The 12,255-nt window shown below is 37.7% G+C and overlaps 1 protein-coding gene across 1 annotated transcript in view; it reads right to left on the minus strand.

The window, feature by feature from the left end:
* Positions 1-2,260: 2,260 nt before the first annotated feature.
* The window catches only part of PRKDC (protein kinase, DNA-activated, catalytic subunit), an 88,480-nt gene continuing 78,485 nt past the window's right edge, over positions 2,261-12,255 (minus strand). The window contains exons 77-86 of the mRNA XM_067290444.1: positions 11,039-11,243; positions 10,474-10,541; positions 9,987-10,207; positions 9,596-9,688; positions 7,466-7,555; positions 6,144-6,215; positions 5,857-6,058; positions 5,278-5,466; positions 4,554-4,693; positions 2,261-3,532 (exon numbers count right to left, since the gene is read on the minus strand). Coding sequence (XP_067146545.1) covers positions 3,328-3,532; positions 4,554-4,693; positions 5,278-5,466; positions 5,857-6,058; positions 6,144-6,215; positions 7,466-7,555; positions 9,596-9,688; positions 9,987-10,207; positions 10,474-10,541; positions 11,039-11,243 — 1,485 coding nt within the window. The 3' untranslated portion in view covers positions 2,261-3,327. The remainder of the gene's footprint in view (positions 3,533-4,553; positions 4,694-5,277; positions 5,467-5,856; positions 6,059-6,143; positions 6,216-7,465; positions 7,556-9,595; positions 9,689-9,986; positions 10,208-10,473; positions 10,542-11,038; positions 11,244-12,255) is intronic.

The following is a 12,255-nucleotide window of genomic DNA, read 5'->3' on the forward strand; positions in this document are numbered from 1 at the left end:
ACCTCTTCTGATTTTGTAGGTGGCTCTCCTAAACCAGCACGGCAGCTGCTGAATGTGTCCTCTCTTCACCCTCTTCCCACCTCTTCCAGGGTTCGTGCCCCCTCCCTCACCTCGGAGCTCTCATAGTATTTTGCTTTTTATTTATACTCATACTTGGATCAGTCCATTGCACTGATTCAGCCTGTGGCTACACCGTTAGCAGCTGAAGAAACGGCCTGTAAATGAAGGGATTTTTCTTTTTAGCTCTTTTAAACTCTGTGCTGTGACTCACTGTGGTGCATTTGAACCATACTGATATCAGTTCATGGCAGATTCATTTAACTGCACCTGGAGCTGCTGAACTTGTGGATTAATTTTTCCATGTACCAACCTGAACAACTTACCATGAAAAACCTACTGATTCTGCTAATGGTTTATGTAGCTTTTTAGATGCGAGTAATGAATTTCCAGATAAAAGCTGCATCTGGTTATTTAATCTGAGAAATACTTTGCTGTACTTGTGGACAGTTGATGAGTTTTGTTTTGCATCATGAGACCTGAAACAATCTCCTCCTTTCTTTGAGCCACCCATCATCTTGCCCTTTTCTGGAAACAAAACAAAACCACCCCACAAAGCACAGAGCCCAGCAATGTAACTGAGATTTTATTATTATTATTATTATTATTATTGCATCAGTACTTTCCTTGCTGTTCCATGAGTTGGCTTTTGTCTTTCCATTTAACTTGTGTATTTTATTTAGAGCACTTTAAGTCAGGATAATGGATAGCAGCTGGGATTTACATATGTTGGGGATCATTTTCAGAATTAGCTACACAGAAACAGCCCGGTCTTTTACTTCTCGATTAGGGTAATACCACTTGTATAAGGAGTGTTTCCACTAATGTAATAGTTTTGTGGTGATTTGTGAGGTTGACAGATATATCACTAATATCACTGACATGGCTTCAAACATAGCACTTATTGTTAAAACTAAACTTTTTAGCTATACAGCTCTCAACCTTGCACGGGATTTCCCAGAAGAGTATTTTAAGTGTTGCAGACGCAGTCTAAGCTTTTTGTCTAGTTACGGTTACTTTCACGTATCGCAAAGGCTTTCACGCCTGGCCTTGCGAGCCTTTCAGTATTGACTAAAGGGAAGGGAGAAAACAGGTCAGTGTTCATTACAGTCTGTCTCACCTGGAAGAGGTGGGCTGTGCCTGTGCTGAAGTCCCACTCCACATTCCTCATTCCAGCACTTTCTGAAGAGCTTACGAATCTTTGTTTTGTTTCGGAGCAAGGCCTGCTGAGCAGCCTTAGCTTGGGCAACAGAAAATTCTATTGTTGCTGAAAGTATCAAAAGTCCTACATGAAGAGCCTTGTTAAACTATAAACCTAAACTTTGTCCCCCATGGTATAGGTCAAAGTACTCCGTAAATATCTGAGGTATGTGCCAAAAGTGCAATTTAACACCTCATATGACCAGCCACTTGATTTCTAAATGCCACCTCCCTGCTTCATGTAGCTTTTTATTGTGCTTTAACTTTCTTGTATTTGTAGTGTGACAACTCATAACCTAGGGTGCCGCCACATACCCAATCTTTAGTCATAATGTCACCTTCTTTATTGGTATCAGAGATGAAAGGAACAAAATGCATTCAGGCATATTACACAGGCCTGCGTATATAAAAATACGTTTTGCACATTTTTATGAAAAAACCCTTTCCATTTATTATCATTGGCAAAGACAGGTAAATTTGGATTTTTCAGTGATTAAAGTGTTAATTGACTTTTGAAATGAGTTACACAGCTGAAGGATTTTTTATTTTTAAAAAGACAAGGTCTTATGTGGAATGGTAAGAGTTTTCTCTACAAAAATATAGCTGTACAATATTTTGAATTAATAAAATTTGATAAAAGAATCTGGATTGCTTGAGTCATAACATTAGATTGACATAAACAATGCAAATCCGACCACTATAAAGAGTGTCAATCGAACATACTTAGTAGGAGGGAAGATAACAAATAGTAATTGTTGCTGGAGAGTATTTGAAACAAAAACACACTACTGAACGGCTCCCTCCATGTTCATTGGGCTTCAGCTTGCAGTCTCCTCAATCTTAACTTTATCATAGACTTTCATCTGGGATACTGAGGTTCCTCTGCTCTCCTGCTGAAACATTCATTGGAAATTGAAGCCAGAGTGGCAGCAGTAAATGCAGCCGTAAACAAGATCAAAACTCCTCCATTATGACAGAGGCAGGAAAGAAAGCTTGTAGGCAGTGAAAGGGCAAAGACTCACTTTTATTATATCTTTTATAATAATTATTAAAAGCATCCATGGAAAATATATTCTACAATGAATTCTGGATAACAAACAGCCGTAACATTTTAGAGGAATATTTTTCCACCTGGCTATTCCTGCTATGCTCTATTTGCCACAAGGGTTACTGGAAAACTGGCTGCCAGAGATTAAGATCCCAGTCTGGGACAGCTTCTAAACTTTGTCATAAGCAAATACCAAAGTGCAGCAGACAGTCTGCTCTGCTGCAGTTATGGCAGGAAGCTTACACCACACTGCTCTGTTGTCTATTGCAGTATGCCTGTTTTCATATATCTGTTGCAAATGCCTATTTTCATCTTTGGCCAAACAAGTAATTTTCAATTAATACAACATGATGAGTACAAACATCTAGAGTATAGAGATAACAGATTAAAACCTCTAATTGTTAAAAAAAAAAAAAAACCTGCTGCTTCTCAGCACTACTTTTTTCATTATCCAGTACTGAAATAACCATCCACAGATACCTTAGGTGTTATCTGGAGCCAAAAGCCATTTTCTGTTTAATTTCACCATGTGCTTTATTGTTTCTACTGATATGCAAATCTTTTAGTTTTAATTGCAAATAACATATGCCTGCAGAATGGTCCAAGCTGATTGCCAGCAACGTCTCTGCATATAAAAAAACCCAAAGCACAAACATTCACTACAAGCCTGCAGGTTTGGAGGGTATGAATTTATGCTTGCCTCAGAATGATTTCAGTGTCTTTCAGATTACCCTGAAAGCTCAAACCTCTCCAATTCTCTCTTTTGAGCAGAGCTAACATACTCCTCTCATGATAATACAAAGACATAACAGCTGTTTTGTTCCAGGGCCATATTAACAAATTGCTGTTTGAATACAGCTTTAATATAAAACACTTATTTCCGATACTAATTAAGTTAACCTATGTTGATAAAAGCATAAATTAAGTGTTTTTTCTCTTTCTGGTCCTAAAATTCTGATCTGGCCACAGCTGTATGTTAGAGTAGGCTCCACCTGACAGAATGGGCTCTAGAAAGTAATCCTTCACATCCAGGGTTCCCAGCCCTCCCAGACTCTGCCCAGAACGTTGGGGTCTGTGGCTTGATCAATGAGGCATTTCACTTGGGTCTCTTCTGAAAGTCCGTCCTCTGGTTCTTTGGCTCTGATATTATGAGCAGCATTACCACAAGCCACAGCTACAAAATCGTTGAAAGAAAGTGACTTCTCATGGCCCAGACGCAGTTCGTCACTAAAATGGAGAACATGAAAATAAGTTCTTATTCAATCAAATGAAAAAATCTGAGGTATGGATTCTTAGATGTGAAAGGGTACTTGAACATCATGCATACCGCTCTACTTTTCAAGGCATCTGGAAGCTGTTCAATAGTTTTAGAAGGCCTGGCCTTCCCTGGTGATTTCAGGGGTCTGTCACTAGCGAATATTTACCATGAATATTTCAGTCTTGACAAAAGTCTCTAACTGAAAAAAGGATGCAGCAGTTCACATCCGAGCTGTTTTATATCTGTACCTGCCTTGTACATTTGTATCTGCAAGCATTATGCTGCCTTTTCCATTTGGCTTGACAGCACAAAGGACTCCTCTTGAGTCCTGCACTTCTCAGTATTTGTATAGTTTTAAAACAGGCTTGTTTTCTTGCTTTCTTTCCTTTTTTGGGGGGATTAATCCAAAATGTCTTTTTAAGAGAGGATGGAAGAGATTAATTGTACTTTAACTGAACTTTAAAGACATTCTGGCTGGAGCCAGACTTGACTAGACTGACAGAAATAATCTGAGAAGGCCATCAGAATTGAATTTGATGTTTTTGGAAAGCAGCTTACTTCCATGTCTCCCATACAGCTGTTCCAGGTTCCATTTCAAGCAACTGTCCAGCAGAGACTTATCTTTTCAAATACTACCCTTAGCCTGAAAGCTGTATAGAAGAATATAAAGAACAGCAGTTTGAGCAGTGAGAAATTAAGCAGGCTTGCAGGGTGGGGATGGGTGGGTTGCCAGGAACAGTAAAAATGCTTAGGAGGCCTGAGCTGGAGCAGGAACACTCACAGGGAGATATTTGGTATTTTGGCTGGCAAGGTGATTCAGAGAGCTTGTATGTGCACCAAAATGATTCTCTGAGGAGGTTTGCTGAAATTCTGCCCTGCCTGCCTCTTCTCTTTCCTAGCTGTTAGTCTGTCTGAAGGGAGCAAAATCTGACACAGGAGACAGCAAAAGTTCTTAGTGGAGGAGTTTAAAGTAAAAGGAGAGTATCTTACCAAGTGATTCTTCCTGGATTGCAACCTGTAAGCTTTCTTTTGACATAGTTGACTTTTTGCAAAGGGTACCAGTTTACTTCAGATGTGTTTATTTCCTGAATCCATGTACCTCCTTTTTTCAGCTGCCTCTGTTCAAAGTTCTAAAGAGAAAACAATTTTGCCCTATTATTTATCATAAATCATACACTTAAAAAGACCTTTAAGCCTCCACACAATCATAGCAAATCAAGCCAAGAACTCTTAACTGCAGAGGCAATGGAGGACAAACTAGTGAGATATCTATTTCTGCCTGTGATTTCAAATTTAATTTACAGTTACTTAAGCACAACTAGTTTTAGATTTTTTTCTCTGTAATTACTAGTTTGAGGTGTACAGTGTTATTTAAATTTAAGAGGCTCAATGCAAAAAGCTGAAAATATTTATTCTGCTGTCATAAATGATATATTATGACCAAAATATATCCACATTTTTAGGATTATCATGGACATAAAGAACAGTACACTAATAACAGACATGCTACTTTTCTTCATCCCTTGTCATCATTATAGAATTCTGGCATTTTAAATGCTTTAAGCCCAGTTTCACTCAGAACTCAATAAAACAAGCAAAGATAAAAGTAGTACTGAGACTGAGCATCAGGAAATACTTCCTTTTTGATCAGTTTTATCCTTATTGCAGTTTAAGGATTTTTACATGAACAAAAAGGAAAGAGGAAAGAACCCACCTTCCAGTCTAAAGAAGGCTCTTTTACAAATACATCCATTGTGCTGATGAGGAGATCTGGATCTGCACGATAAGCTCTTAGGGCATGTACCATCACACTGTAAATGAGTCCCCACTCCTTCACTGGCATCATCAGATTAACAAACTGGCGAGTCAGACGAAAAGGCATCAACTCTGGCACAGGCAAAAACTAAACAAGAGGAGAGTCAGTGAAAACAAACAAAAACCAAACAACAAAACCCCCCAAGAATTAAGAAACTGTGGAACAGAAAGATTAGAAAATATAATTCTTCTTTTTAAGTTTTGAAACCCTATTAGTTACTTAACTGAAAATAATGTGTAACTCAATGGAACAGGACCATTTTTATTCCCTGTCCCCTCAATATGAAATTCTGTAGTTCCCTGCTTGCCTGAGAGTATCTGGAAACAGAGATTCTATTCCATTAATTAGAAATAACTTGTACATATTATTTTGCATCAGAATGATGGCAAATGAGCACAGAATTCAGTACACAGAATATACTTCTAATTGCATACACTATATGCAAAAGCTGTAACAAATTAAACAGAGGACAAATACCTGCGTAGCGGAACCAAATGCATGTCCAAAATCTATTCCCACCATGCCACCTGTCTCTTTGTTAATCATGAAGTTGGACAGATGTCTGTCTCCAATACCAAGTATCCAGTGGCTGATGCACATCAATGCATGAGAGCTGGCAAAATGGGACCGCAGAGACAGGAAGGCTTCTGGAGCTGTACTCATTTTAATAAAGGCTCTCCTTAACAAAACAGAAGTTACTTGTTGCATACAAGTAAAACATCAACATTAACTTCACAATACACAGTCATTAACAGCGTATTTACCGGAGCAGGTCTTCTGGAACACTGCTTTCTCTGCTTTTGAAAGACATCACTGTTTCTGTACGGTTAGCATTTCTGTAAATTAATGAAAGAATAGTGTCAGCTACTGAAATTGCCCAAAGGATGTTAAAAGTTTAGATACGTACATGAATGCATTAGCATGTGCTGTTTACTTGTGACACTCCAGCAAGAAACACCGAGTTTGCCCAAAATGACTAAAAAAGGCAATAAAGTTTTATTTGATATTAAAAATAAATCCCCTTCTCTTTTTCCAAGCAGTTATTTCTAAGACTGAAATTTCTTAATACAACACATTATGCAGTTTTGTCTAGTTTCCTCCAAGTTAAACAGGTGGGATAAGTTTTAATACAGAGATACGATTTTGTTCTTTCAGACCGGATAGTCTCTTCCATGCAAAGAAACTAAGTGCAATGTTAAATCTCTCAGCAACATGCAGAGGCTATATTTACACAAGAAAGTAGTGCAGCACAAGGAGAGGCAAAACAACTGAATAATTGGTGTTGAGGACATCCATGCCATACATATTTTGGAGGGGGTTACTTTGGACTAGCCCATGTCTGGTCCTGTGAACTGAATGGTCATGAGCAGCTGGCATGCACTGGGTGCGTTCTTCCAGTTTAGTTTCATCTCAAAGGAACCACGTTGTGCACGCAAGGACAGCTCTGTGATGCAAACCAGCATGAGCTAAGTGGGGTGATTTACTTCTAAAGCACATTGCTGATCTGAATAAAAATATTAATGTAGACACACTCAGAAGAACAAGGCAAAATTATCCCTTAAAAAAAAAAACCAAAAAAACAAGAAGCTGCTTTAAGGAGGTTATGAGCTTATCAAAAATGCTGAACTGGAAACTTCACTTCTACCACTGCAGTATTAGATCTAGGCAGCTATGGAAATTCCTTGGAGAGGATTCTGAAGTTGGGACCCAAACCATCAAATATTTTTAAGTTATCAGTGAATGACAATTACATTCTTTGTCCAACTTCAGTAGGTACTCTGGCTCTGGGGCAGCCTACCCAACTGCATAATCAGAAACAAGACACCTAGAAAATGAAGTTGAAGAAGAACATCTTCTAGACACTTTATTAAGAAGATAAGCAAGCTTGTGGATGCATTCCTGCGTTCTGGTGGGATTTCATCAATACTAAGCTACCCCTTCAGAGCATCCTGAGTAAGACAAAATGGCAAAATGGGCAAAAACCAAATCTAGCCAGGATATTATAATGCAGATATTCTTCCCTGGAACCTCTTTACGTCTGTGTCTAACTTCTGTACTTTATGTACAGTTCTATTTTAAAACCTACCTGTACATAACCTGGTATCGAAGGATGCCTTGTGTTTTCCCACCCATCTTGGACAGCCACTCATTATAGGTAGCACGAGGTCCTTTTTTGCTGTGGACAAAAAACAGGACTAATGATTTCTCTGTATTATCTTACCAGTCTGTCCTCAAAGATCTGCAGGTTGAGTGTGTGCTGTTGTGACCCATAAGAATTTTATACACAGAAGGTGTGAAGAATCTGGAGCCAATATTTTAGCCTAGCTTGCAATGGAAGTGGAATTTATGTGTCAATGCATGTGCTCATCTGCCCACACATCTCCTTCCCCCCAGTTCTTGAATGTATTTAAATCATATTGGACAGAGGATCAGATGTCTCAAAGATGTTAATTTCCAATAGGTACTGTGAGAATTAGAAGTTGCGTTGAGAAGAAAGACCCAAAATAATTTTTCCCGGGAGGGAAAGACATTTTTAACAGTCCCTTTTCCCATTGAGAGGCATTGTGTAGCCTGCTACAGTATGTACTGATACTCGTCCAGCCAAACAGGTAGGGAACATAGGAGGGCAGTCCAGAATCTCCTCAGTGTGTATAGGAGGGGAAAAATGGGGGCTTAGAGAACTTAAGGTATTAAACCATCAGAAACTAGTCTTCATTAGTTTTGCTGCTTACAGAATAATTTGATTTTTCTCCCATCTTAACTTACTACCACTGTGCCAGCCATTAAACTGCTATTCCAGCAAGGCAGCAACTCAGTAAAGCACCCTCCTTTTCTCCCCCTTTCAAAGCATGTACTGGACACACTTTCCATTTAAGAAGTATTATTCAGGATTTACAGACTGTGTAGTCTATCACTTTTGCAGAAAGCAAAGCATTCCAAAACTTCAAAAGATTATTCCCCCACCACCCCAACCAAAATATTGCCAGTAAGAATTTTATTAGAATTTTTCTTTGGGAGAGCTGTAATTCAGTCATAGCTCAGTGTAAAATGTCTAAACTGACTTAATTGAAGCAGATATGGGAAAATATTTGAAGTCTATATACAACAACAATACAACAACTATAAAATAGTATAAATTATTAACTGTTTTTAGAAAAACACTGATCTTCTAAATTGAGTATACTAGCTCCTCCTTGCCTTATGTGATGGTACCATGTAAGCACTCTCACACTTTTCCAGTAATTCAAATGGAATCAACATAATACCATTGTTGTCTAGTAAAATCACAAAAGCGAACTAGATATCAGTAATGAAGGAACTGTAGCAGGTCCTGCTCGGGCCAATAATCAAATAACTGTAGAAAAAAAGATTCTTTGGACATGGTTTAAAGGTTTTTGCACTCTCTTTTATATATGGTTCATGTCCCAGAAGACCCAAAGTCTGCAGTACAAGTCTGTCCTCACCAAATGCAAGTTTTAGTTTAGGACTTTTTCTTCCAGCCTGGCCCAGAAGCAAGAGAACTAGTAAAAATAAATTCTGTCAACAACACTTAGACAAGCCCAAACAGACTTACATACTAGGGACAAAGTTGGTAAATGAAACCACATTTCTAAATGGACTAGAATTAATCACTAGAATTAATTAAACACTAGAATTAATCAATTTTACAAATATTCATCCCTCAATTACAGATGATCAAGAGACAGAAAGTTAATTTATTCAAATCCAGCCTTTGCACAAAGCCAAAGACAGTGTTCTAGAGGTGTATTCTGTGCATTTGCTGCCAGTTTCCTCGGTCACCGACTCACTGCTCAGCACAGAGTATCTGAATAGCTCTGCCTCTGCTCCCCTCCCCTTCGCTCCCCCTCTCGCTGACCTACGTCCATTTCCTGCCTGATCAAATCAAGAGATCAAAATCCTTTGCTTGTAAAATCAATCTGCTGATAAGGAAATGGTGATGATAATGACATCACACATGATTATAAGCCTCTTGTTCAAACAAGTTGGGTGGAGGATATTACAGGTACAATGGTACTCATTGAACAAACAGTTGCCAATTACTAATTTGGGTCAGGAAGTACAAAGTGCCTCCCTGCTTATAGGCACTTTTCTTTCTTTAAAAAAAAAATAAAAATGCTGCCACAAGATCATCAGTACCATGAGAAACTCAATGGTTGTGGTCTGTATTACAGCAGGCAGGTAAACCAAGTATCACCTGTTATAGTTAAAGTCTTCCTCTTCAGACATGCTATTTTTAAGGAATTCTTTTAAAGTACAGGTATTTTCCAGCCACTTGATGAGTCCCAGCCTGGAACAAAAGAAATCAGAGAAGTGAACAAGGAGCTCAGAGTTGAACTGCAGAAGAGCAGTGCAAACAGGAAGCAACATGTTCTAGTGCCTGCTGCAAGAAGGTCTAAAACTACCAATTTAGATATACTCAGAAAACAGTTTCCAGACAAAGCAACTTCAATGTTTTTATATAAATGTATAAATTAAGCCAAAGAGCTAGAACACTCTGAAACCAGATTTTGGCCCACAGAAAACTCACTTTCCAACAATAATAGATATTGAAATAAGAATTTCTGTCCCTCAAGATAAATTCCTACCTTGTTGTCATGGGTATGACCTGGTAAGTTTTTAACTGCATATTCCTTTGGCTACAGGCAGCATCTTGGGAAAGAATAATGTTCATTACATCAAAAAGCTGTTCAATGCGTTGGTCTTGCCTCAGGTCTTCACCACCTTTGACGAGAAAAGGGTACTCCTGCTCATCACTGCCTCGGATTGTTATACGTTTTGGTTTCCTCATGGATTCCATTACTTTTATCTTGGAAGACAAAAGAAAGCAAAATATTTTGTCAAAAAAGGCTTGGTGTTACAGAATCCTCATTGAAACTAAACATGTCTGGTATTCCTACATGGCATAATCATGTTATTCAGTTACCACTAGAAAAAAATGCCGTTTCACAGAAATTTATTTATGTGCTCCAGGATGCATGCATGGCAATGACTTTTCTACTGTCAAATTCTCCGAACAGTATATAAACACAAATTTATACCAAACAGGATTTTGACACAAACTTATAAGCATACCCGTTCATCAAATCCAGATATTCTCACATGGTATTCTGGCAGTGGTTTTCCTTTCCCATCATATTGACCTGGAGTGGCAGAGAAAAAAACCCAAACTGATAGAGTCTGATTTTAAATATGTCTTTTTAAAGCAAGAACAGAACATTCTTCCAAATATTTTGTCAAATTGGTAGAACAGTAACTCTGAAGAAAATATTTAAAAATACACAAAAACACATCATACACATCATATGATTTTATCTTTGAATTACTAATATTCTTTCTTTCTCAAGCTGTTAAATTTGAAGCTTTTCATGGTATCAGAGGATACACCCTTGTTGATCAGATTTCCTGGAATGAGACATTTACCTAAAAACTTAATATTTTTTTTAAGAGATGCAATTTTAAAAATCACATCAGGAATACAGCTTAAGAATAGATTTAAGAGATGATGAATGAATAGAAGTATTTCAGATGAAATCTACTTCTGCATAAAGTCAAAATGAAGGGCTGTAAAGCCAACATGAGAAGAGTAGCAACTTTCTTGTAAAGGACAGATGACTCTCAACACTGAAAGGGAACGTACCAGGAACCTCTATGTCATTCCTCAAGAATTCAGCTCTGAATTCACTCATCCACGGTGAACATTCTTTCAGGTTTCCAGGTTCTTTATGGCTTTTGGTCATTTTTGAGAGGAGAGAACTTGTAATTGCATCAAAATCACTAGCCTTCATATCCAGCAGTTTTGAACCATGTTTTCCAAATTGATGGTCAAAGTCTTTCCCAAAAGCCTAAAGTTCATTTACAGAAAGGAATCTTGTTAACACAGTATTCTCCCCAAGAACATTAAAATATTACTTGCTCCAGAGAGTTTTCAGTCAAAATAAGTATTAATGTGCTTAAAACATTATCTAAGAGTACTATGTAGAAACACGGAATTAAAAACGTCTATAGAAGGCAAACTGATGCATTTATGCACTAGCGTGATGTAGGATAAACCTGCTACTGGTCTGGCTTCCAGCTTCCTATGTATATACAGTTTCAACTGTCCTCCTAAAATATCTGTCTTCCTTCTACTCCAGTTCTTTTTTTCTCCATTATTTCTAGCCTGTCAGAACCTTTTCATTACCTGTTTGGTTGAACCACCAGCTAATATCAATAGAAATATCTACATTTTACCAATCCAGCAATATCAAAGATTTGCTTATACTATAGACTTAGATCAGAAAGCTTTTTTGTCATATTAAAAGCAGAAGCTTATCCCTTTTTACCTCCTCTAGCTGCAGTTGGACTCTGAGCGAGAATATCAGTAATGCTGCTTATTAAATGTAAAGAATGTACCTCATCCTCTTACAAAAATATAAAGACAGCTAGTGAAATATTCACATTTGTACCTATTAAATAAATACAAGTTATACAAGTTCCATCATGAAGCTAAATGTAGGATTATTACCAGAACCTGTAATTGATGTCCCAATCTTTACATGTTATCACATTTTCAAATTGCTGCAACTGTTTCAGTGGCTCTTCTGACTCTTGGTGTGTATATGATACATCATGTATAGCACAATAAGACAAAAGAAAAACCCTTAACTATTTAATTTACCAATGGTTAAAAAAAATACAGCAGGTTCACTTAATTAACCTTTCTCTCCCCCTAAAATTTTGCATACTCTGCTTTACAGGTGTGTTTTTTGGTGTTGGTTTTTTTAAATAGCAATAACCATGCTATGTAGTAAGCAACTACAGCCTAGCTAATTTTAGTTCTTTTTGGTAACAAAAAGGTCTATTACATGTATATTT

Source organism: Apteryx mantelli, chromosome 2 (genome assembly GCF_036417845.1).
Source record: "Apteryx mantelli isolate bAptMan1 chromosome 2, bAptMan1.hap1, whole genome shotgun sequence".
NCBI lineage: Eukaryota > Metazoa > Chordata > Aves > Apterygiformes > Apterygidae > Apteryx > Apteryx mantelli.